Genomic DNA, 26,319 nt, shown 5'->3' with positions numbered 1-26,319 from the left:
TCTGAACACTCATTGTTTTTCAACACCACCTAACTGAACTGTTAGCAGCCAGTGCTTTACAATTTAGTCAGATGCCAAAGCTGCAAGCCATTTAGGGAATCATAAATGAAAAAAACTTTGTACTTTCAAAAGCTGCCAGCTGTTGTCATTTATTTTTATTTTTTAATAAAATAATCATATTCATTAGCCCACCAGCTAGCAAGAATTAGACATTTATTGGTAGAACGAACAACAAATGAGCAAGGTTCTTGTGTGCTCTTGAAATACAGCCTGTCATTTCAGTGTGTTTTAATTTATTCACAGAATATTCGGCTTATTTTACATGACTGCTCACACGTGGGGTGGAATTCTCCCGCACTGTAGGAACAGACGAAGAGATGCCCATTTCCAGCCATCAGCCAGTCAGGTGGGGGAGGTATTTAGTCCTTGGCTTGCTCGCTCTCTCTGGTTTTTTTAGAGGCACTGGATCATTTTCTGGGTGCACTGGAGAAAGGGGGAGAGCCTCTTCCCACCTACTGATCAAACTTTTTTTAAAAAAAAAAAATAGCTCTCTCTTCCACCTCCGGAATCCCAGAAGGGGAAGGGAATATTGTAGGCTTTCAGTCCTTCCTTGGATGGCTTTAACTCCTGGAGAAGCTCCGCGGTCGGCTCTGCCCACCGTCGGCCCTTCCCAAGGCAGCGGTCACCACCTCCTCCGGCCGGCCAGCGGGGACGGCGCCGTCCGGGCGGGCGCTGCCACATCCACTCCTGCAGGCGCAACCCGACCAGCGCTCCACGCGGGGCTACGCAGGATCCCGCAGCTCGGAGCCCCCCGTTTGTGTGACCCCCCCTTTATTTATTCAGCTAAAGAACCGCTCATAACACTGATCTCATTTGGACGCGGTGGGGGACGCGATGTTGGGGACGCTGGTAAGGACCGACTGGGGAGCAGCGCGTGCCGAGCCCAGGGTGTCCGGGGTGAGCGGCGTCTGCGTCCTCGGGTGCCGCGGGGGGCTTCGTGCGGGGCGTCAGATGCCGGGCGCCGGGGGCGGGCGGATGACGAGGCGGGGCGCGGTGGCGGGGGGGGGGGGGGGGGGGGGGAGTCTGCGGGGCGGCGGCGGTCCGGGCGTTCGCTGGCCTGGCGCGGGCTCCAAGCAGGCCGGCCGGCCGGAGGGTCGGGATGGCGCGCGCGGGGGTGAGCGGGGGCGGCGTCGGGTCACAGGCACTCGCAGCCCGCCGCGCAGCAGCCCGGCAGACACACGCACACGTGCACGCGTGCCCCGCACCCGCCCCCCGAGCGGGCTCCGGCCCGGGGCGGCGGCGGCGGCGGCGGCCGGGGGCGCGCGGGCCGGGGGCGGGCGGGGCCGCGGGCCCCCCGCGGGCAGCGGGCCGGCGGGGACGGCGCCCGGGGGCCCGTCCGCGCGGCACCCATACTCCCGGAGGGCCTCGCGGTCGGCGGCGCTGCGGGAGGCGCCCGCGGGGCTCGGGGCGGCCGGGGCGGGGAGGGGCGGAGCGCGGGCGGGCGGGCGGGCTTCTCGGCGGGCTCCGGCGCTGAGTGCGGCCTTTCCCGCAGGTCTGGATGTTCGTGGCCGGCTTCCTGCTGGCGCTGGCGCCGGGACGGGCCGCGGGCGCGCCGAGGGCGGGCAGGCGCCCGACGCGGCCGCGAGGCTGCGCGGACCGGCCTGAGGAGCTCCTGGAGCAGCTGTACGGGCGCCTGGCGGCCGGCGTGCTCAGCGCCTTCCACCACACGCTGCAGCTGGGGCCGCGCGAGCAGGCGCGCAACGCGAGCTGCCCGGCAGGGGGCAGGCCCGCCGACCGCCGCTTCCAGACGCCCACCAACCTGCGTAGCGTGTCGCCCTGGGCATACAGGTGAGCGGGCCGCGCCGGGCCGCGCGGGGCGGGGCGGGCGTGGCCGGGTGGAGCGAATGGGGCGGCTGGGCGTGGCCGGGTGGAGCGAATGGGGCGGCTGGTCGTGGCCGGGTGGAGCAAGTAGGGCGGGGCGGAGCCTGAAGCAGCAAGTGGGCGGGTGGGTGCGGCTGGCTACAGCAAGTGGGGCGGGGCGGGGCCCGAGGGAGCAGGTGGTAGGCGTGGCCAGGTGGAGCGAGTGAGACCAGGTGGGCGTGGCCAGATAGAGCAAGTGGGGTGGGGCGGGCGGGAAGGAGTGGGGCCCGAGGAGCTGGTGGGCGTGGCCAGGTGGAGCAAATAGGACTCCTTGGGACGGGACGGGGCCGAGCCGGTTGGAGCGAATGGAGAAGGATCTGGTGTTGAGTCTGGGACTGGACGGGACCGATGGAGCCAGTGGGGTGGGACCAGACAAGGCGGGGTAAGCAGGGGTGGGGTTAGTGGGAGAGGGGGTTATTGGGAGGGATGGGCAAACCAGATGGGTAGGTGTGGTAATCTAGGCAGAGAGAGCAGGTGGAATAATTGGGTAATAGCAATTCATTAGTTCATTCCAGTCCCTTTCCTTGAAGGAATGCTACTTCCCTTTGTTTCCATTAATTCAAATGAGCCCCACCTCTTTACCGTGTGCAAAGTTAAGTGGGTTCGTTCTACCCTGGTTTACCGAGTGATCTATTTGTGTAGAACTTTGCACAAGAGACCTATTAAAGTCTGGTGTGGAAATCTAGGCGTTTTCTCGAGAGCCTATGTGGATGGAGACCTCTGGGTGCTGACCTCTGGACGGCACACTCTGTAAAGCTTCCATGGTGTGGTAGTTGACAGGTGCAGATGGGAAGATCGCATTTGAAGCAGATGAAAATGGCATGAGAGCCCGATGCCAGTGGTTCACCCCTGTAATCCTAGCTATTCATGAGGCTGAGATCTGAAGATCGTGGTTTGAAGCCAGCCCAGGAAAAAAAGTCTGTGAAACTCTTATCTCCAATTAACCAACAAAAACCCAGAATAGAGGTGTGGTTCACATTGGTAAAATGCTACCCTTGAGTGAAAAACTTAAAAGACGGTGCCCAGGCCCTGAGTTCAAGTCCCAATATTGCCTCCAAAGCAAAACACACCTGAGCTCCCCGATGCAAAGATGGAAGACCACCTTTCACTGTCTCATTTTCTTGCTTTCCTCTACTTCAAAGTAGACCAAAATTAAATCCTACTTTCTACAGGCTGGGAAGGTGGCTCAGTGATAGAGTGAGTGCTTACCTCGCATGCATGAGGCCCTGAGTTCGATTCCTCAGCACCACATAAACAGAAAAAGCTGGAAGTGGTGCTGTGGCTCAAGTGGTAGAGAGCCAGCCTTGAGCTAAAGAGCTGAGGGACAGTGCCCAGGCCGACCAACAAAAAAAAAATTCTTTTTTCTCTCCAACCTCATCGTATGCTTTTGATATGCTAAATAGGATTAGGGAAATAATTCAAAAAACCAGGGTCTGTCTGTCTTTGGGTAGACAAGCTGCCTGGCTGGGGCTGAAGTCCCAGGGTGCTGAAAGGCATAAGCTCAGGGCACAACAGTGTCTCAAGCCCTGTTGGGCACAATGCCCACGTTTTTGGCTTAGGTTGTTATTCACTATATTTAAGCAAATAGGGAAACAGAATGTGAAGTGTTTTGAGAGGAAGCAAGGAGTTCACTGTTGGGCCTGTGGAGTCTCTGGCAAGGAGTTCACTGTTGGGCCTGTGGAGTCTCTGGCTGAGAGGCACAGGGAAGAAAGGCAGCCCTGTATGTGTGCATTTGGAGCTCAGGAGGGGAGTCCCGGCCCTAGCATGGTGCAGTCAGGTAGATTTGGCTGCCCTCTATAGGCACTGATGCCAGTGTCTCCCTGGGCTACATTGGGAGGGTGGGGAATGGAGGTCAATTAGACCTGATTGGGTTGCTCTCTCACCAGTCCTGTGTGGAACTGCAGAGGTAGGTGGTCCCAGGAACAGGGATACAATCAGGATTTGAGGAATCTCCTGCAGCCTTTTTCACATTTTAGCAGCAATAATGAAATCGGTAGCTTACCCTGAAGACAGTCTTCCCGGGATGGCACTGGGCCAGGGCTGGCAGACTGTAGTGCAGGGCACTACAGATGGCCCTGCTTTCCAGCCAGGAGACCACTGCCTCCCCACCTCATGCCTCTGGGGTCAGTGGGAAGATGAGAAAAAGTCAGACCCAACATAAAAGCACAGTGCCTATGTGCATTTGGTCATGGAAATGTAAACAAGGTTTTTTTCTTGGTTGCTATTTTTGTTTTCTTTTCTTTTTGTCTTGTTTGTTCATTTGTCTGTCTTTGGGAAGATAAGGGAGGGACACAGAAATGGAGGGACAAAGGGTGAACAATGTAGCAGTGATACTCAGTCACTTTGGATGGGGATGAGAGGGAAAAATTAGGAGAGAGCAAGGGAAAGGGGTGACATTGTCCAAAAAGAAATGTACTCATAGCTGGGAGCTGGTGGCTCACGCCTGTAATCCTAGCTGTAATCCTCAGGAAGCTGAGACTGAGATCGTGGTTCAAAGTCAGCCTGGGCAGGAAAGTCCATTTGACTCTTATCTCCAATTAACCACCAGAAAACCTGAAGTGGCACTGTGGCTCAAGTGGTAGAATGGTTGCCTTCAGCTGAAGAGCTCAGGAACAGCACCCAGGCCCAGAGTTCAAGCTGTACAACCGAAAAAAAAAATGTACTCATTATCTAATTTATGTAAAAAATGTACTCATTACCTAATTTATGTAACTGTCACCCCCCGTACATATCTCTATAATTACAGTTTAAAAAATTAAAGGAGGGGCTGGGAAAGTAGCTCAGTGGTAGAGCGCTTGCCTTGCATGCATGAGGCCCTGGGTTCAATTCCTCAGCACCACATAAGCAAAAAGAAAAAAGCCGGAAGTGGTGCTGTGGCTCAAGTGGTAAAGCGCTAGTCTTGAGCTGAAGAGCTGAGGGACAGCACCCAGGCCCAGAGTTCAGGCCCCACCAGACCCCAGAAAAAAATTAAAGGAAAAGTGAGGTGCCAGTGCCTCATGTCTGTAATCCTAGCTGCTCAGGAGGCTGAGATCTGATGATCACAGTTCAAAGCCAGCCCAAACAGGAAAGTCTGTGAGACTCTTAGTTCCAGTGAACCACCAGAAAAACAGAAGTGGCACTGTGGCTCCAAGTGGTAGTATACTACCCTTGAGCAAAAGAGCTCAGGGATAGCGCCCAGGTCCTGAGTTTAAGCCCCACAACCAATCATCATCATCATCATCATCATCAAGACCTACAAAATGTAGAATCTCTTCGCTAGATGGTGGTAGAAGCACCTCCTTGGACTCCCTAGTAGAGTGCTTAGGAACCCAGTGCCAGGGAGAAGATGGCTTCCGCTGAAGGGCAGAGGGTTTGCATTAGCCCTCCTGGATCTGCACGTTCCACTTCCACACATCCAACTAACAGCATATCAAAAATCTAGTGAAGCATTGGTGGCTCCCGCCTCTGACCCTAGCTACTCCAGAGGCTGAGATCTGAGGACCAGGGTTAGAACCTATCCCAGACAGGAAAATCAATGAGACTCTTTTCTCTAGCTCACCACCAAAAAGCTGGAAGTAGAGCTGTTGCTCAAATGGTAGAGCACATCCTTGAGGGAAAAAAAAAAACAAACAAACAAAAACCCAGGCCTTGAGTTCAAATCCCAGGTACCAAAAGAAAAAAAATGTTTTCTAACAATCAAAAGCATACAAATACAAATATATATGGATATTTTTGTAGGATATGCATTGAATTTTATGACCGCATTCTCCCCCGACTTCCTCTCTTCATTCCTCTACCCTCCTTCCCTTGCCTCCCCAACACCTTTCCCAGTGCCTTTCCTGGTGTTTATTTTGTTGGACTCCTGAATTAGCCTTTCCAAGGTATTACATAGTTTGAGTTCTCCCTTGAATCTACCATATTTTGGCTAGTATGTTTGTGTATGCTTGTATAACACCCCAAAGTATTTACTCCCATATTTATAAATTAATTTTAGGTCCACATAAGAGAAAAAACAATTTCCTTTTTCTCTCTGGGCCTGACATGATTTTGCCCCCCCTCATTGTTTCCCAAACAATACAACATAAGAACAACTTACAGGACATGCACACATATTAGGAATTGCAAGTCATCTAGCTGTGGTTTAAGTCTTCATGATACATTTTATATAAGGGACCTGAGCTTAGGAGAAATTGGCATTTTGTACTAGAGGTGTTAGAGCCCTTCCCCTGTGGTACCAAGGAACAAGATAAACATAGTTCTATAAGCAAGACAGTTGGCAAGAACTCAAAGAAGATTGGATAGGGAAGCAGATTGCAAGTTAGAAATACCAATGCTTACAGGAAGAATCATTTTAGGCAGTAAGATGGCTTTTAAAATAGGCATTAAAAAAACTGGGCGCCAGTTGCTCACACCTGTACTCCTAACTCAAGGGGCAGGAAAGTCCATGAGACTCTTATTTCTACTTAACCACTAAAAAAAAGGAAGTGGAAGAGAGCACTAACCTTGAGCATAAAAGCTCAGGGACAGTGCCCAGGCCCTGAGTTCAAAGCCCCAATACACACACACACACACACACACACACACATACACACACACACACACACACACACACACACACACACACACACTATTGGGAATGTCAGGAGGCCTTCGGGGTATTTGGGGAAGAGCAGCACCATGGTGTTAACACAACTGAGTTACCAGCTGGATCTCACACTTATATGAGAATAAAATTCTAGATGACTTAAAGATTTAAATGTATATTTAAAAAAAAAGCCACAAAGATGGAGAAAAACACCATCAGTTACATTTGTAATTTTGGGGTGGAGGAGGCTCTTTAGCAGCTCACAGTCCCCAAATGCTATAAAAGATTGAAAACTGCAATTACATAACTGTGTGCTGGTTCATGCTAGTTCTTCTTTGGGGGGGGGGGGAGGCAGGGAGAGAGGAATGGAGAGAGGGAGAGAGAGAAAAATTCAGGCAAAACCAGGGAGAAAATAACTTGCAACCTATGTCACAAAGGGCTTATTTCCTAAAGAGCTCCCACAAAACAATAAGAAGGCCAGTGATGTGATAGAAGGTAAGTCAAGATCAGGGCTGACTCCAGGGAAGGAAGTTTACACGACCATGATACTTGAATTAGTCACTGCAGGCAGCACATGCTAAAATCATACTGAGACTCTTTCTTTCTTTCCTTCCTTCCTTCCTTTCTTCCTTTTTTTTTGGTAAGTCATGGGGCTTGAACTCTGGGCCTGGGCTCAATCCCTCAGCTCTTCCGCTCAAGGCAAGCATCTACCACTTGAGGCACAATGCCACTTCCAGTTTTTTGGTGATTAATTGGAGATAAGAGTTTCACAGACTTTCCTGCCCTGGCTCCCTTTGAACTGCAATCCTCAGATCTCAGCCTCCTAACTAGCTAGGATTACAGGCGTGAGCTACTGATGCCTGGATCATCATCATCTCCTCCTCCTCCTCCTCCTCCTCCTCCTCCTTCTCCCCCCCCCCTTCCCCCTTCCTTCTTTCTTCTTTCTTCTTCTGCCTGAAATCAGGGCCTCACCAGTCTTGCTTGACTTTTTTTTGCTGGCTTTCTTCTGGTTAACTACAGATAAAAGTCTCAAGGACTTTCCTGCTTAGGTTAGCTTCCAACTTTGATCTTCAGAGCTCTCAACCCCCTGATTAGCTAGGATTAGAGGAATGAGCCACCAGCACTCAGCAAGACCTTTTACAATCACCAGGTTGCTTTGAGAAGGATGTGAGGAGAGAGAAAGAAAATACCACCCCCCCCTTGTACAGTAGAGTAGTGATCTGCCACAATTGCCTTCTTTAGAGAAGAGAAGGCAATTGGGAACTATCAAAGGAAAAGACTTTTTGTGACAAGGAGTTGGTATGTTGCTCCAGCTGGCCTTGAACTTCTGAACTTGTCATCCTGCTTCAGTCTGAGTAACTGGGACTACAAGTATAATACTACTACAACTACATAATTATATATAATATATATATATAAATATATATACAAATTTATATTTAAAGCCAGGTGCTGGTGGTTCATACCTGTAATTCTAGCTACTCAGGAGGCTGAGATCTGAGGATTGCAATTCAAAACCAGCCCGAGCAGGAAAGTCTATGAAATTCTTATCTTCAATAAACCACCAGAAAACTAGAAGTGGCGCTGTGGCTCAAGTGGTAGAGCACGCGCATTGAACTAAAGAGCTGAGGGACAGCGCCCAGGCCCCATGACTGACCAGAAAAAAATTATATTTAAATAAATGTATATGTAATTTACAAATTCATATATATTTTAACCTCATGATTCAATTTACCAGTATTTCTCCTTTAGACCCATGTGTCCATGTATCAAATGATAGATAAACAAGGATATGAACTCATTCTTGTAATTCAAATATCCTATCAGTGAGTTTAGTAGACTATACCACAGCTGCAAAGAATGAGACAGCTCTATAGTGCCTTGGGTTGATCGATCAGTCAGTCACCACCTTAAAGTGGGCAAAGAGGGGCATAGCATGCCACCACTTTTGCATTATGGGAGAAACTGGCTGGGAGCAATAGTGGGTATCTGTAATCCCAGCTACTCAGAAAGCTAAGGCAGGAAGATCTCATGTTTGTGGCCATCTTAGGATATATAATGAAACCCTGTCAAAAAAAAAAAACAAACCAAAAGTTCTGAGAGTGCGGTTCATATGGTAGAATGCTTACCTAGCAAGCACTGACTGGTTCAGTTCTTCATTGAAAAGAGACAGAGATGGAGAGAGAGAGAAGGAAGAGAAGGGGGAGGGAGAGACATGCCATAACATATGCAAAATGATTTTCTTTATGAGGCAAGATCTCAACATGTTGCCTATTCTGGTCTTAAACGTTTTTGTTTTTTTTTTTTGTCAGTTGTGGGGCCTGAACTCTGGGCCTGGGCACTGTCCCTCAGCTCTTCAGCTCAAGGCTAGCACTCTACCATTTGAGCCACAGCGCCACTTCCAGCTTTTTCTGCTTATGTGGTACTGAGGAATCGAACCCAGAGCCTCATGCCTGCAAGGCAAGCACTCTACCACTGAGCCACCTTCCCAGCCCTCTGGTCTTAAACTTCTGAGCTTGAGCAATCCTCCTACCTCAGCATCCCAGTATTGGAACTATAGGCATGTGCTGCCATGTCCACTAGAATCAATTTTATTATTAAGTGAATGCAGAAAGAGAAATTCATGGACCGTAAGGGGAAGCAGATTCTGAAGAAAATGAGATTCATGGCGGGCAGGACGCACCCAGAGCCTGGGTGCAAAAGGACCTGTGCCCTAGGCTGTGGGCACTGGGAACGTTGCTGGGGGGGTGGGGGAGTGGGGGGAGGGGCTCAGCCCTGAAATTCCTTGTCAGGGATGGGCTGGGATGAAGGATGTCTCCAGGTGACAGGTCCAAACTGGCAAGTGCCAGAAGCCTCATCCTGAACCCCTCTAAGTCCATCCAGCTGGGTTCCTGCCCAGGTTGCTCTTAGGAGAGTAACAGCCACTCCCAGAATAGGAAAGTATTTTCTCATTTACTTTGTGGCATGATGTTTATTTCTCTTCTGCTTGAATAACAAAACAAAAAATAGTGCCAAAAATAAAACGAATTTACTTGCTCAGTCAGTTGTTTGTAAAGACACCTTCATATATTAAGAAACATAAGTAGATGTTTACTGAGGGTTAAGAACACAGTGTTGTGTATAACGAAATGTGAATTGTAGATTGCTTACATTTTCCAATTTGGAGTGGAAGTCTAAAGATACCTTGTCACTAGGATAGGAAGAATACATAATATTTTTTAGCCTTATTTGTTACCTTTTTTTTTTTCTCCTCCAGGGAGTCTGGGACTATACCTAAATTTATTTTATAGTAAACAGCTTCTTAGCTGGCAGTAACAAGTGGGGAAATGGAAAAGAAAACAAGGAAGCAGGACGGGAGCGAAGGAGAGTAAGGACAGGACAGGGGACTTAAAAATAGATGCTCAGGCCACAAGGGAGTTGGGGAGGGGGAGGTGGTGAGGTCTCCAGCACATGAGTAGGGCATCGAGGCATCTGAACTTTGGGAAGAGGGAAACTCAGAAGCACATCCATTCCCCTTGGGGTTCCCAGACAAGAGTGGAGGCCACTTCAGGTCTCGGTGACAGCAGAGAAGAGGAAAGGGGCCATTCCCAGTGCCTGAGAATATTCTGCTTGCTAATCAGGTCCCTGAGCGACAGCTTCCGGTTACCCATGAGCCAGGGAGGTCCCACTGCCCCAACATTGGCCATTCATGGAGTGACTGCGTGCCGTGACAAATCCACTGCAATGACCACTAGTGTTGCATTTCAGTTTCCACAGCTGAGCATCGATGGCTCATGCCTCCTACTCAAGAGGCTGAGATCTGAGGGTCAAAGTTGGAAGCCAGCCAGAGCAGGAAAGTCTGTGAGATTCTTATTTCCAATTAACTTCCAAAAAGCCACAAGTGGGGCTGTGGCTCAAATGGTAGAGTGCTAGCCTTGAGCAGAAAAGCTAAGGGACAGCAGCCTGGTCCTGAGTTCACAGCCCACTACTGACAATAACTAAGTAACTAAATAAATAGGTTTCTTTAGTAGTAAAAGGCTGGGTTACACAAAGGATGATTTTGCTGACCTCATCCCCAGACTCCTAGTTTCCAGTGTGGCTTGTCCATGAGCCATTCCATTTTGCTCATATGTAAACCTGTAGTCACATTCACACAGGGCCTGTGCAGGAACACAGTGGGGAGCCACTAGCTCTCAGCTCTCCTCTAGCCTCAGACACCAGTCAGATAGTTTCCTCCTCCATTAAAGCTTAAAAGTTAGCTGGAAATCAGTGGCTTACTCCTGCAATCCTAGTTACTCAGGAGGCTGAAATCTGAGGATCCCAGTTCAAGGCCAGCCTGAGACAGAAAGCCTGTGAGACTCTTATTTCCAATCATCTACTAAAAAGCTGGCAATGGTGCTGTGGCTTAAAGTGGTAGAGCACTAGGCTTGAGTACAAAAGCTCAGGGACAGCAGCCAGGCTCTGAGTTCAAGCCCCAGGACTGGTGCAAAAAAATAATTTTTTAAAAAAAGTATCAGAGGTCACTGGGGTTCGTGGTACACACCTGCAGCCTCAGCGTTTGGAGGCTGAGGCAGGAGGCCGGTGAGTTGGAGCTTGCCAGCGGGGCTACACACAAGCTTTATCAAAGGAAAGTAACGTCAAAAAAATACAGGAGCACAGTTGTTGGTCTCGATCCCCGATTTTGTTTTCTATGGTTTCAGTTACCCAAAGCCAACTGCCACCTACGCCACTAAATGTGAAATTCCAGAACTAATTCATGAGTTTTCAGTGGCATGCTGTTCTGAGAAGTGCTCCTAAGTCTTGTGCTGTAACCACGCTGTCCTGCCTGGGAAGTGGAGCGTCCTCTCTTCGCGGATGCATGCTGTCAGCCACGTAGTGCACCATGCCCGTGTTCAGCTGACGTCTCGTAAACTTCCACCATGTCTCCTGCCTGCTGCCATCTCCCAAGGAGGAGCATGGTACACTGAGATATTTGAGAGAAAACAGTTCCATAGCTTTTATTAGGTGTTATAAATGTTCTAGTCTATTGATTTTGTTTATTTTTAGGATGCTTTGTTTGTTTGTGTATTGCCAGTACCAGGGCTTTGGCTCACGCCCTCATGCTGTCCCTTAGCTTTTTCACTCAAGACTGGTCCTCCATGCTGGGCACTGATGGCTCACGCCTGTAATCCTAGCAACTCAGAAGGCTGAGATCTGAGGACTGAAGTTTGAAGCCAACTCCAGCAGAAAAGTCCCCATGAGAGTCTTATCTCCAATTAAGCAATCAGAAAATGGAAGTGGAGTTGTGACTCGAAGTGATGGAGTACTAGCCTTGAGCAAAAACAGCCCATGATTGTACCCAAACCCTGAGTTCAATCCCCATGGCTGGCAAAAAACAAAACACTGGTTTTCCACAATTCCACTTCTGGCATTTTGGTTAAATGGAGATAAGTATCTGACTTGGCCGGTGGCGGTGGCTCACGTCTGTAATCCTAGCTATTCAGGAGGCTGAGATCTGAGGATCACGGTTCAAAGCCAGCCCAGGCAGGAAAGTCCATGAAACTCTTATCTCCAATAAACCACGAGAAAACCAGAAGTGTTGCTGTGGCTCAAGTGGAAGAGCACTCACCTTGAGCTGAAGAGCTAAGGGACAGTGCCCAGGCCCAAAGTTCAAGCCCTATCACCTGGAAAAAAAAACAAAACTCCAGACTTTCCTGCCATGGCTAGCTCTAAACCTCAATCCCCAGATGTCAGCCTCCTGAGCAACTAGAATTCTAGGTGCGAGCCACCAATGCCCTGCCTAGGGTGCCTAACTTATAAATTAAACTTTTTTTTGTTGGGTGTGGGGCTTGAACTCGAGGCCTGGGCACTGTCTCTGAGCTGTTTTGTTCAAGGCCAGCACTCTACCACTTTGAGCCACAGCAATACTTCTGGTTTTTGAGTGGTTAATTGGAGATAAGAGTCTCACAGCCTTTCCTGCTCAGTCTGGCTTCAAACTAGGATCCTCATATCTCAGCTTCATAAGTAGCTAGGATTATAGGGGTAAGCCACTGGTACCCCGCTAAATTAAACTTTATTTTAGGTGTGCATGTACAGGCAGTAAAACATTGTATTTGCAAAGAAAAAGATCCTGAAAAATGTAGTATAATAGTATGCATGGAAAGAAACCCTCCAGCGCCTCCCTCCATGGTAAGGGAGACAGTAGTATAACTTTAGGGGTGCATCCATACTTCATTTCTTCTAAAAAAAAAAAAAAAAAAAACCCACCCAGGGCTGGGAAGGGCTCAGAGGTAGAGCGCTTGCCTTGCATGCATGAGGCCCTGGGTTTGATTCCTCAGCACCACATAAACAGAAAAGGCTGGAAATGGTGCTGTGGCTCAAGTGGTGGAGCATTAGCCTTGAGCAAAAAAAAAAAAAAAAAAAAAAAAATCTCAGAGCTAGTGTCCAGGCCCTGAGTTCAAGCCCCAGTACCAGTGCCAATAAACAAGTTAATTAATTTAATAAATTTCCCACTCATTTGTCTTAAGAACAAAAGGTCTCCGTAGACTAAACAGTCCTGGGGCTTGTACCCCCTCGCAGTGCATCTAGCAGAGTCCCTGGCTCTGAATCAAGGCAGTTGCAAAAGCCACTGTGGCCAACAGGGGGCAGCACCATGCCAGTGTCCACACCAGACCTGCCACCCTCGGTAGGCCCATCATTACCGTCTTTAGAATTTGGCATTGGAGTCCCTTTCTTTTTCAGTATTGATTTTTAGTCATTTTTTTTTCTTATGAACCTTGCTTTGTGCCTGTGGGTTATTCTAATGACACTGGGATCAACTAATATCAGTCTTCATGGAAAATCTGTCTCATTTCAGTATAGCTATATATTATATCTGATGTGTATGTGTATGTGTGTGTGTGTGTGTGTGTTTATATAGTCTCCATACTAGCATACATCTGTCCTTTCTGTGCTGCCTTGATGAAATTCTGATAAGAAAATCAAGGGAGCCTGGGAGAAAGAACAGGAATGCAGCCTGGCTAAGAGCCTGTGGCTCCGTTCATCCCCATTTATTGCTGTAGGTTTAAAGCAGCTTAGGTAAGAAATGTTGGTATTTTCCCCCCTCAGAATATTTTTATGGAGGAGTGACCTTGGAAGGGCCAAAGTGCCATGCAGACTTGTCCCCAGTGGGCTTTTCAAAATCCAGAGGCTCTACTGTACCTATCAGTGTTTCAGAGTAAAAATAAAAGCATTGTCATGGAGCATTGTGGAAGGATTACCAGTATGCTTTGATAGCTATTCCGCCTGAGGGCCAGGCTTAGGCCAGGCTTTACCTCAGTGAGCTAGAGTTGCCAGGGGAGGGACATGCTTCATTCTCTGGACACCTCTTCATGCACTCCTCACCTGAATAGAATGTGTACGCCCCTTCTTGCCAACAGAAAGGCTTGGACAAATGCGCTCAGTGACATTCTTGTGGCATTCATCTTCCAGAGGTGACACATGAAAATGGTGAAGAAGGACCCTTACATTACCAAATAGCAGAAAGAAAGTGGCAGGAACTCTTTTAGAATTAAAAGAAGCTAGCTAGGCACTAGTGGCTCATACCTGTGATCCTAACTACTCAGGAAGTGGAGATCTGAGGATCGCAGTTTGAAGTCAGCCAGAGCAGAAAAGTGTGTGAGACTCTGATCTCCAATTATCAGCAAAGAACTGGAAGTAGAACGGAAGCTGTAGTGGTAGAGCATTAGCCTTGAAGGAAAAAAAGCTCCAGGACAGTGCCCAGGCTCTGAGTTCAAGCCCCATGACAGGGCTAGATTGATTTGGACACTGTCTTTTTGTCTGATGTGGTGACAGCTGATTCACTGGCCAGGTGGGCTCCTCTCGCCCACACAGGTACCTCCCCCACACCGCAAGGACAGGACGGGCACATCAAAGACAGCTCTGAACCCACATTCTTACAGCTTCCCCAGAGCGCTCAGCCATTCCTTCCCATCCTTCCGTGGGCATGAGGGTGTTTTTCCTTTGAAGAGATGTCGCCCCAGCTGTGCTCCATACATGTGGCATTTGCCGTGACAAAGGAATAAACGCCATTTGAGAAATCTGGGATCTCATTCTCTCTTATCTCCTGCTGCTGCAAGACACTCTGCCTCCGGAAGAATTCTCTTTCACATTCTTTTCCAAAGCCAGAGTCTCCTCTTCTTCCCAAAGAAGCAGATTTTATTAGGAATGAATGGATTTTTCTGGTTTAATTTAACCACCGACTGATTGCTAACTGCCCTTAGGTCAAAGCTCTCTCTGATGGCAACTGGGTGGGCTGGGAGACTTTAAACAAGACCCTTCCCTAGTGGTGTCTCAGTTTCCCCTAAGTGAGAGGAGGATCAAGACTGAGACTTCTTGCTCCTTGTGGCCTTGAGCCGGCTCTCTGGCAACAAAGCCAGGTTCACCTTGGAGCGACTTCACTGAGCTCAGTCCAGTGTCAGTCCCAGATGGAGCCACACAGACCTCTAGTTGCCTTGGCCAGGTGAAGCCCACGGGAATCTGTGCCCAGGTCAGGCCGGTGCAGTCCTTGGCTAAATTTTTCCATGTGCTCTTTCATGAGAAATGCACAACTGATGTTTTCTTGTAGGGGCCAGAGGAGCATTTTTCCAAGTTTCTTGGCAGTACATGTTGGAGCTCTTTGACTCCCTGGGGCCTTAGCAAATGGAAGGAGGTTAGATCTGATGGGCCTCCTGGCCACTGCTTTCCCCCAGAGGGAAGCTGTTTGTGGCTTCCTGTGTCCCCAGTTACCCCCTGGTGACCCTGCAGGGCCCACAGCTCCTGGCCCTGCTGCCTGGAGCTCTTAGGAGTTGGAGCTACTTTTAGCAATATAATCAGCCCCCTCCCCAGATGCAGGGGTTTCTCTGCGAAACAAAACACTGGAAAGTTAAAACAAACCCTCCTCCTCTCTTTCTCTCTCTCTCTCAATCCTGGGTAAAGAACTTAGGGCATCTCTCTGAGGAGGCAAGTGCTCTACCACTGAGCCACACCTAGGCCTCAAAGGGGGGTGGGGGGATATTAATGACTCATGACTTCTCAGAGCTGTGGAGACCACTGGGCCTGAACCAGGACTGTCTATGAGAGTTATCTGGGGAGCTTTTAATAAAATACCAACCTCTTGGCCCCCTTCCAGAGTAATTAATTCAGAGCTCTAGGGGTGGAAAACAGTATCACTATTTTTAAAGATCTCATTTCTGTGCCTCCGCACAAGAGCCCCAAGCCATCCTGCTGACAGAGTGAGCTCTTGTGGAGTTAATAATGACCTTGGGCCTGAGTTAAACTCAGGCGCATCGGACAGTACTGGGCTGCACGGTCCTGAAAGCCAAGCACTGGAAAAATGCAATCATCCAGTTGTTTGCCACTAGCTGCGGTCACTGTGCATGTGGGTAACCAGTGGCAATGTCCCCTAGCACAGCAGTGGACAGTGAGCTGGGAGGGAGGGAGGGGTTTCTGTTGACTGATGTCAGGGACTCCCAGGCCAGATAAACAAAGGGCACTTGGGGCAGGGGCAATTTGTGGAGCTTTCAATCCATGGGTATGCTTGAAGTCTGACAATGTAAATTGCTGCCATTCTTTTAAAGACACAATATTTGTGTTTTACTTTCATAATATTTGTACATAATTTATGGGATATGATATGGTTCAAACCCTATGGTTGGTACTATCTATATATGTATATATATACATATATGTAATGAACAAATCAAAATAATTAACATACCTATCATTTTGTATTCTTCTTCCTCCCTCCCTCATTTTTGTTGAGTACTGGGGCTTGAACTCAGGGCCTCCTACTCTCACTTGGCTTTTCACTCAAGGCTGGTCCTTTACCACTTGAGTCACAGCTCCACTTCTGGCTTTTTTGCTAGTTAAGTGGAGGTAGGAGTCTCATGGACTCTTCTGCCCAGGCTGGCTTTAAATCCCAATCTTCACATCTCAGCCTCTTGAATAGCTAGGATTATAGGTGTGAGCCACCAGTGCACAGCTCATCATTTCTTTTAGAATATGTTGTTTTGTTTTTGTTTATGAGACAAGGTCTTACTGTGTAGCCCAGGTAGGCCTTGAACTCACCATCTTCCTTTGTCCCCCTCCCCCTCCCCAAGATAGGAATTAGTAGAAAAGCAGGCAGTTTAAGGAATGGTAGCCTGTGGAACTTGGAGATGGCGAGATAAGCTGATTGATTTGCCTGTCAAAGAAATAGAGGACGAGGAACAACAAAATGAGGAAATAAAAATGGGACAGTAAATCTTTGGCACCCCGACCTTGTAAGAAACAAGGGAGACCCAGCCCATCAGAAAGCTGTCTTCAAGGACTCCAATTCTCCCCATTTAACCTAATGCCAAGATAGCTGAGCTAAGCGGAAGTGCTGACTTCCTGTGGCATGTATTCAAGCCACAGGCTCTCTTTCTCTGCCATATGTCTTTTCCCATAAACTTGCCTTTCACCTGTAGTATGTTTGACTCTTGCCTGAATTCTTCTTTTGCCATTGCAAAGATCCAGGTCAACTTAGCAGTCCTAAATTTTGGTAACATGATTAGTGCATTAACCAGGAAGTTAAGGATAAAGTATATCTTTTTCTGACTTGGATTCACAGAAAGGTAACAACATCATTATGCCCTGCTAAAACCTGCATTTCCTTTTGTTTTCTTTCTTTCCTTTTTTTAAGACCTGGTCTGAAAAGCACTTTGGAACTCTTGATGGTGCTGCCTTCTCACTTCCCCAGTGAAGGGTCTCAGAGGATCTCCGTTCTTGGCAAGCAAAGCTGCCTGACTCTCAGTGTTGCCGGGGGGGTTGCCAGGCACTGTGGTCTTCCATCGTTTTGTTTTGTTTCAATATCTTTATATGTGATAATGGGAGTCCTCCCTCATTCTCTTTCAAAACTGTCTTGAGCCAAGTTCTTAGTGGCTCACACTTATAATCTTAGCTACTCAGGAGGCTGAGATCTAAGGATCTTGGTTGGAATCCAGCCCAAGGAGGAAAGTCCAGTGAGATTCTTATCTCCAATTTCATACTACTGGGGAGGGGGGAGGAGAAGCAAGCTGAGGGAAAGCACCCAGGCCTTCAGTTCAATCCCCAATACTAGCACATACATACACATGCACACGTGTGCACACACACATACACATGTACATCTTAACTATTCTGTCCTTTTTCTCACCAAGTTCTGTTAAGATTTTGGTTAGAATTGCATTGACTTTATAGCTTATTTAATAGACAAATTTGTAGCAACCTTCCAAGACTTGAAGACTTGATCCATTAGAAATGTCTTCTCTAAGCATAGCACATTTGATATATATTATACTGCCCCACGCCCCCACCCCCGTTCTCCCCCTCCTTAGTCAGTCTTGCCCTCATCCAACTGGCTGTCACACCTCTCAGTTCGCAAAGAAACCAGGCAGGGGGAGAGTGATCTATCCAAGATCAATAATTGGTATCTAGATTGGAGCCATCCCTGTGCTTTAGGTTCAGGACGGGATTGACTGTTTCCTGCCTTTTTCAGAACATCTCCTGGGCTGAGCTCACTGGCCCAGTGCTGGTGAAGCAAGCTAGCTGAGGCTGTTTTGTCTCTCCTCTTTCTCGGGCACCTTGTGGGTTCCTGAGAGCAGCAGGGAAGGGCTTTGTTCCTGGAGCTGGGGAGTGGGGGTGGGAATCTTTGGATTGCTGTGAGGGAAACAGACTCAGCCTCTGCTGCTTTAAGTGGAAATAATTTCATGTTTTACAAAGTGGGAGGATGAGCCACTCGAGTCTGTGCCAGCAAATGCCCAGCTATACTTGGGCATCAGACACAGCACATCAGGTGGCCCATGCCTCCCGGGAACGCGCGCATTGTTCTAGTTGGTCATCCGGAACCGCTTGGAATTGTTTCCTACCCTGCCAGGCCCCAGGGGCAGTGCTCTTTTTCTGTCTCTGCTGTCACTTACATTCCTCTCTGAGCTCAGTTTCCATCACCTCTAATCATCCCTGGACCACGACTTCTTTGTTCTTGGATTAAGTGAGGCCAGCTGACATTCACTCAGGCCAAGGCCTCACACGTGGCCCCTGGCCACTTCTGAGCTCTGTCAGAAGGGGAAAATTTGATGTGTTTCAGGCAGGTCCCCTGTGCCAAGTTTGTGCAAGGGAACATGCAGAAAATGTGGAGACAAAGGAATGGTTGGTCCCAGGGAAGTGAGGCCCAGCCCTTGTTGGCAGCATTTCCATGTTTGGGAACACAAAGGTTCCCAGATGGAAGGGCCTGCTGTTCTTTCTGATGGCGGCTTTCTTTAGCCAAAAGGCGCTGCTGACTCCTGGCCTGTGAGTGCCTAGACTTCAGGCAAGGAGGCTGTGAGCTGAGCTCTGTGTCTGCCTGACTCTGTGGAGTTCCCAGGGCTTTCCTCACGATCACTTGTCCCCAATTGTCCTCCTGAACACACTACTGGAGCAGGTCACTCTTGGTGCTCGGCGTCACCTTGGGTGGCATGTCTGGTCTCTGCACTCTCAACCCACCACCTTTGTAGCCCCTGCCTGTGGTAAGGAAACCTCATGCGCTCATGCACAGGTCTCAGCCCAAAGGGGTAGCTGTGATGGAGGGAAGCTTCGTCCTGGAGACCAGCTGGAGGATTGGTGCTTTTATTCAGATGAGCCTCTGCCAATCACACACCCAAGCCTGAGCCCCACTCATTCCTCTAGGCCACCAGGATGCTAAGAGCTGACGAGGGATGAGAGCAAGTTACTATCTACTGACTGCAGGGTAGCACGGAGGGGCCAACCTACACTGCCCCAGAACAAAGAACAGACTCCTGACAGCCACCATGTGTTAGATGGGCAGCTTGGTACAAAGGAATTTGGCAGTCGCATGAAAACTGGGCACACTGCTTCCCTCCACCCAGGCACCTTTGGGAAGGTTCAGGGTTCCCACGAGTGACTCCCCGTGTTTCTGGGGCTGTGCAGGTGGGTGTATGAGGCCAGGCTCTCTGACCTCTCAGGAGCCATCTGACCCAGACAACCTGTGGACTCCCTTAGCCCCAGCCCCAGGCTGTTGTAGAGACCGAGTATTTGGAGGAGGGTGAAACTGAGTTTAAGGCACCATTCACTTTTCACTTTCTAAGTGTCTCATGCTGGCCACTGCACCCTCTGAAACTGGGTTTTTAGACCCCAGGCCCAAACTCCAGGAGTCCCGCTAAGGTTCGGCCAGGCAGCCCATCTGCCCCATCAAAAGCCACGGTGAAGGGCACGGAAGGCCGGAGACCGGGCTTCCCCCGCGGGGTCCTGGTGTGAGCTCCCCTGCTCTCTCCTGCAGGATCTCCTACGACCCCGCGCGGTTTCCCAGGTACCTGCCCGAGGCCTACTGCCTGTGCCGGGGCTGCCTGATGGGGCTCTTCGGGGAGGAGGACTTCCGCTTCCGCAGCACGCCGGTGTTCGTGCCCGCCGTGGTCCTGCGCCGCACCCCGGCCTGCGCGGGAGGCCGCGCCGTCTACGCGGAGGACTACGTCACCATCCCGGTGGGTTGCACCTGCGTCCCCGAACCCGACAAGGAGGCGGGCAGCATCAACTCCAGCATGGACAAACAGCCCGCCAAGCTCTCGCTGGGCCCCAGCGACAAGCCCGCCAGCCCCTAGGCCGCCCTGCCACCCGGGCTGCCACCCGGGCTGCGCAGCTGCTTGCCCGTGGCCTGGAACCCGCCACCCAGAGGCCTCCGGGCCCCTCGCCGCCCCGGCCAGGAGGTCGAGCTATGGATGCTTTTCACGTGTGTGTGCACACTGGCCTTGGGGCTTGAACCCCAGGCCCCGGGCACTGACCCTGAGATTCTTTTTTTTCCTCAAGGCTTGAGCCACAGCACCACTTTCAGCTTTCTAGTGGTTAACTGGCGATAAACAGTCTCACAGGCTTTCCTGCTTGGGCTGGCTTTTAGCCTTGAGCCTCAGATCTCAGCCTCCTGAGTATCTGGGATTACAGGCCTGAGCCACCGATACCTAGCTAGAGCAGCTTTTTAATTTTTTTTTTGTCGGTCGTGGGGCTTGAACTCTGGGCCTGGGCACTGTCCCTCAGCTCTTCAGCTCAAGGTGAGTGCTCTACCACTTGAGCCACAGCGCCACTTCCAGTTTTCTGAGTGGTTTATTGGAGATAAGAGTCTCACAGACTTTCCTGCCCCCAGGCTGGCTTTGAACCGTGATCCTCAGATCTCAGCCTCCTGAGTAGCTAGGATTACAGGTGTGAGCCACCGATGCCCGGCCTTAAAAATCTTTTTTAAAAACTATGTTTGTGCATAGGGGCAGAAATTATTTTTATCGTAAGAATTTAGAGCAACTGTATTAAAAACTTACTTGACCTGTTAGTAATTTACAAACATTCAGTTTTGCTCTAGTAGGAATTTTAGACACATACTTAGAATCCTGAGATGAGCTCTTTTCATCTGGTACCAGGTCCAAGTCTCCAGACTTGGCCTGTCACCCCTAGCTGACAGGAGAAAAGCACATGGCTCCATTTTTTTTTTTCCAGTCATGGAGCTTGAACTCAGGGCCTGGGCACTGTCCTTGAGCTCTTTTGCTCAAGGCTAGTAGTGCTCTACTACTTTGAGCCACAGCACTACTTCCAGTTTTCTGATAGCAAATTGGAGATAGGAATCTCAAGGACTTTTCCTGCCTGGGCTGGCTTTGAACCATGATCCTCAGATCTCAGCCTCCTGAATAGCTAGGATTACAGTCATGAGCCACCTATACCCAGCCTCATGCCTGCATTTTGACCCAGTTCCCTTTCCAGCCAAGACACTCATAGGCCAACAGAGGCTCACAGTTCCAGAAATCCAAAGTTCATGTTGTGCCTTGGTATACAAATGAGTTTAAAACAATTTAAATTTTAGAGTCCTTCCACCCTTGAAAGCTGCTTGGGTTGTAAGAAGTGGAATGTGCTATCTTTGCTAATTCTCAGCACGAACCCATGCTCCTGTTGGCTTAGTCTTAAGGACTTCAGGATTGGGCCAAATAGGAGAAAGTATGCCAAAACTATCTCCAGAAATCACTTTTCGGTCTCTCCTTCCTACGGAGTACAATAAGAGCTAAATCTACTTTTTTGTAAAGGTCAAAGTCTGTCCTTGAACAAGTATTTGTAAAAGATGCTCTTTTAAAATGATTAAAACTAATGATAAATGAAAATGTGTTAGTGTGCATTTCATGTCTGCTTCTTAGACTGGCTTATTTTTTTCTGAGGGGAGGGGTAATGGGATAGAACTTGAATTTAGGGCCTTTGTGCAAAGCATGTGTTTTACCATGGAGCTACACACCCAGTACTCTGTGGAGGAAACAGTATGGTTGTAGAATGCCTCAGTTGATTTAAATCAAAATTTAATTTGATCCTGGGAAGATTAATAAGGCATGTAAGTCTGTCTCCTTGATCTTTTGTGATACCTCCCTCCCCCAAACCAAGAAATATCTTTCATTTAATATTCCATTTATGTGTGTGTGTGTGTGTGTGTGTGTGTGTGTGTGTGTGTGTGTGTGTGTGTGTTATATATTTGGCCACTGTGACAACCTGACCTAAACAAATTTGAGGAATGATTTATTCTGGTTCATGATCATGAATTTTTAGTCCACAGTGTTTGGCTGTATTAGTTCTGAGCCTGCAGGGAGGCAGAGAGAGTATCATGGCTTCAGGCACATGTGACAGAAGCTCCTAACCTCATGATGGGGAGAAAACAGGGAATGATGAAGGGACCAGGGACCAGGTACATCTTCAATCTTCTGGTCTCCAGAGATCTACTCCCTGAACATAGGTTCCATCTCCTTGTCTACTTTCTCTCCAATAGCACGGCCAGCAGGAAACCAAGTCTTTAACACATGAAACCTGTCAGGAACATTTCCTATTCAAACCATAACAACCCATAAGCTTCACAGGCTACTCCTCAAATAGTGGAATTAAGAAGAACAGGCGATGTGCAAGGCATTTCATTCTCTACACGTTTGATTATCTAAACTTGTTAAAGGAAACACATTTCTGCCAAGTTCACACTTATAATCTGAGCTACTCAGGAGGCTGACTTGGTTTGAAGCCAGTCTAAATAGAAAAGTCCTTAAGACTCCATCACTAATTAACCAGCAAAATGTTGGACTGGAGGTGTGGCTCAGGTAGTAGAGCACCAACTGTGAGCAAGCCAAGAAGGAGTCCCTGAGGTCAAGCCCTGACAACAGAATTATATACATTGACACTCTCCCTGTCCCCCCAATCCTTGCACTTTCACTAGGCAACAGCAGTTAGATGTATCAAGTTGAAATAGAGGTGGTAACTACATATAGGGACATGTTCTTTCAATGAAAAACAATAGAATGTTATTCTTTTAACACTAGTAGGGTTTGGGTTGTATGCAGAGGTAGTATTGTTTAATTAGGAAATTTACTGCCTAAAGAAATAATGGCAGCAATGGCTCAATGGCTTCTCCTCCGCTCAATTTCTTTGCATCTTATATCACATGGTGAATACAACTGCACTTGTTTACACAGGCACCACTTGGTTCCTGGGCTTTGTGGGAGAGAAACACCTGACACTCACATCTCATAGCTATGTCCTCTGTTTCCTGAACAACGACACATTGTTTGTTTCTTTCAAATACTATCTTGAGGGCTGGTAATGTGGCTTAGTGGTAGAGTGCTTGCCTAGCATGCATGAAGCCCTGGGTTTGATTCCTCAGTACCACATAAACAGAAAAAGCCAGAAGGTAGTGTGTTAGCCTTGAGCAAAACAAGCTCAGGGACAAGTGCCCAGACCCTGAATTCAAGCCTCAGGACTGGCTTAAAAAAAAGAAAAAATCAAATACTACCTTGAGGATTTGGGAATGGAAGTACTTTGAACAATACAATAGTTTCTTCCTTTATCCTTGATTCTTTTTTTCTTGAACTCTAGCCTGTGCGCTGTCCCTCAGCTCTTCAGCTCAAGAAGAGTGCTCTACCACTTGATCCACAACGCTACTTTGTTTTCTGAGTGGTTTTTTTGGAGATAAGAGTCTCACAGGCTTTCCTGCCCTAGCTGGCTTTGAGCCACGATTCTCAGATCTCATCCTCCTCAGTAGCTAGGATTATAGGCGTGAGCCACCAGCACCTGGCTCCTTATCCTTGATTAGATATCTGTGGTCAACCAAGGCCCATAATTATTAGATAGCAAATTTTGTCTCTCAGTGTAAATCTTTTGACAGGATTTACAGGGGATTGGAGGCATGGCTCAGCTGGTAAAGTACTAGCAATGAACAAAAGCATTAGATACTGAGTTCGAATTCCAATCTCAGACAAAAATAGTGAGAAGACAAATGTCTATTTAAAACTTTTTTTCCTTTTAGCTTTGAAGTCCCTTGAAGGGTGTGAGAGCCCTAGCTACATTTGGGACCTCAGTCCACAGATACAGGATGCTGGGGGGGAGCATCACCCCTAGCCCACCCCTCCTTGACCCTCTCCTTTGCCCATTAGATAGGCCCCAAGGAACATACCAGGCCTAGGGAGTTGTTTTAAGAGGAGCAGATGTCTTATGAAATTTAGAAGAGGATCATATATGAAAACAGCTTAAGCTATAACTGAAATAATGTCAGAGGTCCAAAGTCATGAAACATTCGTGAGCTGCTTATTAGAAATGCCATTACCTCATTCTGCAGGACTCCTAACATGTCTCACATGCATTTTTTGGTGAGTTAAACCCTCTGGAGGGGAAAAAAATGGTTTCTCTTTGGCTAAATGCCAGATTTATAGGGCAACTAAAACTGATTTCTAGGTTGCCATCCATCCACAGTTTCCAAGTTGAACATTTTATTTATGTCCTGAAATTTGTTACTGACCACCTAGGTAATTTCTGGCAAATCAAATCATAAAGAAATAGGATTTTTGTTTAAAGGCCAAACATTTTCTGAATACTTAATGTGTACCAGGTGCTGGTACACATTAAATGTCAATGTATATAAAATACCAAAGTCTGCTAGGCACCATTGGCTCACGCCTGTAATCTTAGCTACTTAAGAAGATGATATCTGAGAGTCAAAGTTTGAAGCCAGCTCAGGTAGTAAAGTGAATGAGACTATTATTACCAATTAACTATCAAAAAGCCAGAAGAGGAAGTGTGGTTCAGATGGTAGAATACCAGCACTGAGAAAAAGAAAGAAAGAAGGAAAGAAAGAAAGAAAAAAGAAAGAAAGAAAGAAAAAAAGAAAGAAAGAAAGGAAGGAAGGAAGGAAGGAAGGAAGGAAGGAAGGAAGGGAAAGAAAGGAAGGAAGAAAGAGAGAACAGGTATCTCTGGGTTTCCTGAACATAGACTTCTGTGTGCCTGCCCTGTCCTCACTAATCACTCAGAAAAGGCTGCATTTTTCTCAGTCATGAGCCCCCCTTCTATGATGTTCACTATTAGAGCTCATTTCTCCGTCCCCTTCAGGTGCTGGAGGGTCTCAGAGCCAGAGCAGCTTCCGTCTGAACTGCTGCTTGTCACTGCATCAGGGGAAAGTGGAGCTCAGGCTGAAAGCAACATATTACCCGCATACCTGTAGCCAAAGCAAGTCTTTCTCTCCCAGAGAAAAAGCATTATTTTTCAAAATTTAAATTTTGAGGGGCTGGAAAAGTGGCTTAGTGGTAGAGTGCTTGCCTAGCATGCATGAAGCCCTGGGTTTGATTTCTCAGTACCAGAAGTGGCACTGTGGCTCAAGTGGTACAGTGCTAGCCTTGAGCAAAAAAAAAAGCTCAGGGACAGTGCCCAGACCCTGAGTTCAGGCCCTAAGACTGGCAAACAAAAACAAAACAACAACAACAAAAACAAATAAAATTTTAGATGATTGTAGATTCATAAGAAATCACAACAATTACAGAAAGGTTGTACCCCTTAATTAGCTTCTGCATAGTAACATCTTAGGTAATCACACAAGGATGTCACAGCTAGAAAGCTGACACTGACACAAACTGGGACGCTCCTTTGGAGTTAGCCAGTTTGTTTGTTTGGGGTTTTATGCTGGTCTTGGAGCTTGAACTCAGGCTCTTGTGCTTTCACTTGGTGGTTTCCTTCAAGTCTGGTGCTCTAGTTCTATTTTTTTGATGGGGATTGTAGGTAAAGAGTCTCATGAGAGAGAGCCAGGCGCCGGTGGCTCTCACCTATAATCCTAGCTACTCAGGAGGCTGAGATCTGAGGTTCATGATTCAAAGCCAGCCTGGGCAGGAAAGCCTGTGAGACTCTTTTTTTGGGGTCTGGTCGAGGGGCCTGAACTCAGGGCCTGGGCGCTGTCCCTCAGCTCTTCAGCTCAAGGCTAGCACTCTACCACTTGAGCCACAGCGCCACTTTCAGCTTTTTTTTTTTTTCTGGGGGGGTCTGTTCGTGGGGCCTGAACTCTGGGCCTGGGTGCTGTCCCTCAGCTCTTCAGCTCCCACTTGAGCCACAGCGCCACTTCCGGCTTTTTTCTCTTTGCTTATGTGGTGCTGAGGAATCTAACCCAGAGCCTCAGGCATGCAAGGCAAGAGCTCTACCACTGAGCCACCTTTCCAGCCCCTGTGAGACTCTTATCTCCAATAAACCATTCAGAAAACCGGAAGTGGCACTGTGGCTCAAGTGTTCAGAGCGTTTCCTTGAGCTGAAAAGCTGAGGAACAGCACCCAGGCCCAGAGTTCAAGCCCCACAATCAACCAAAAAAAAAAAGAGTCTCATGGACTTTTCTGTCTGGACTCGATTTGAACTGTGATCCTCAGGTCTCAGCTTCCCCAGGGGCTAGATGACAGGCATGTGCCTTGGGTAATTGGCTTTATATCAGCATGATGTCCTTTCAAATGCTTCTAAGTTGTACATGTCCACGGCTGACTCCTTTAGATGGCTGTGTGGTCCTCTTATGAATGAAAGTGTCGTGAATAGTTCTTGAACACCAATTACCCAGTACCCTCCCT

General features: G+C 48.2%; 1 protein-coding gene across 2 annotated transcripts; it reads left to right on the top strand.

The window, feature by feature from the left end:
* The first annotated feature begins 365 nt into the window (after nt 1-365).
* Il17d (interleukin 17D) lies at nt 366-21,570 on the top strand. Of its 2 annotated transcripts, none has more exons than XM_070003137.1 (3): nt 366-909; nt 1,553-1,848; nt 19,734-21,570. In XM_070003137.1, exons 1-3 carry the CDS (start codon nt 895-897, stop codon nt 20,050-20,052), a joined length of 630 nt encoding a protein of 209 aa, XP_069859238.1. In that variant the 5' UTR covers nt 366-894; the 3' UTR covers nt 20,053-21,570. The 2 variants fall into 2 exon arrangements, with proteins under 2 accessions (XP_069859238.1, XP_069859239.1); XM_070003138.1 differs by lacking the exon at nt 366-909 and adding an exon at nt 1,094-1,174.
* The last annotated feature ends 4,749 nt before the right edge of the window (nt 21,571-26,319 follow it).

The sequence above is a fragment of the Dipodomys merriami genome, unplaced genomic scaffold (genome assembly GCF_024711535.1).
Source record: "Dipodomys merriami isolate MVZ:Mamm:240054 unplaced genomic scaffold, mDipMer1.0.p SCAF_6, whole genome shotgun sequence".
Taxonomy (NCBI): Eukaryota; Metazoa; Chordata; class Mammalia; order Rodentia; family Heteromyidae; genus Dipodomys; species Dipodomys merriami.
Note: the sequence above shows the minus strand (reverse complement) of the source record. Positions and strands in the feature narration are given on the sequence as shown.

Bases quoted from the DNA above. Each gene is read 5' to 3' on its own strand.
- Il17d (XM_070003137.1), top strand. The intron at 1,849-19,733 runs GTGAGCGGGCCG...TCTCTCCTGCAG, and splicing joins GTGTCGCCCTGGGCATACAG to GATCTCCTACGACCCCGCGC.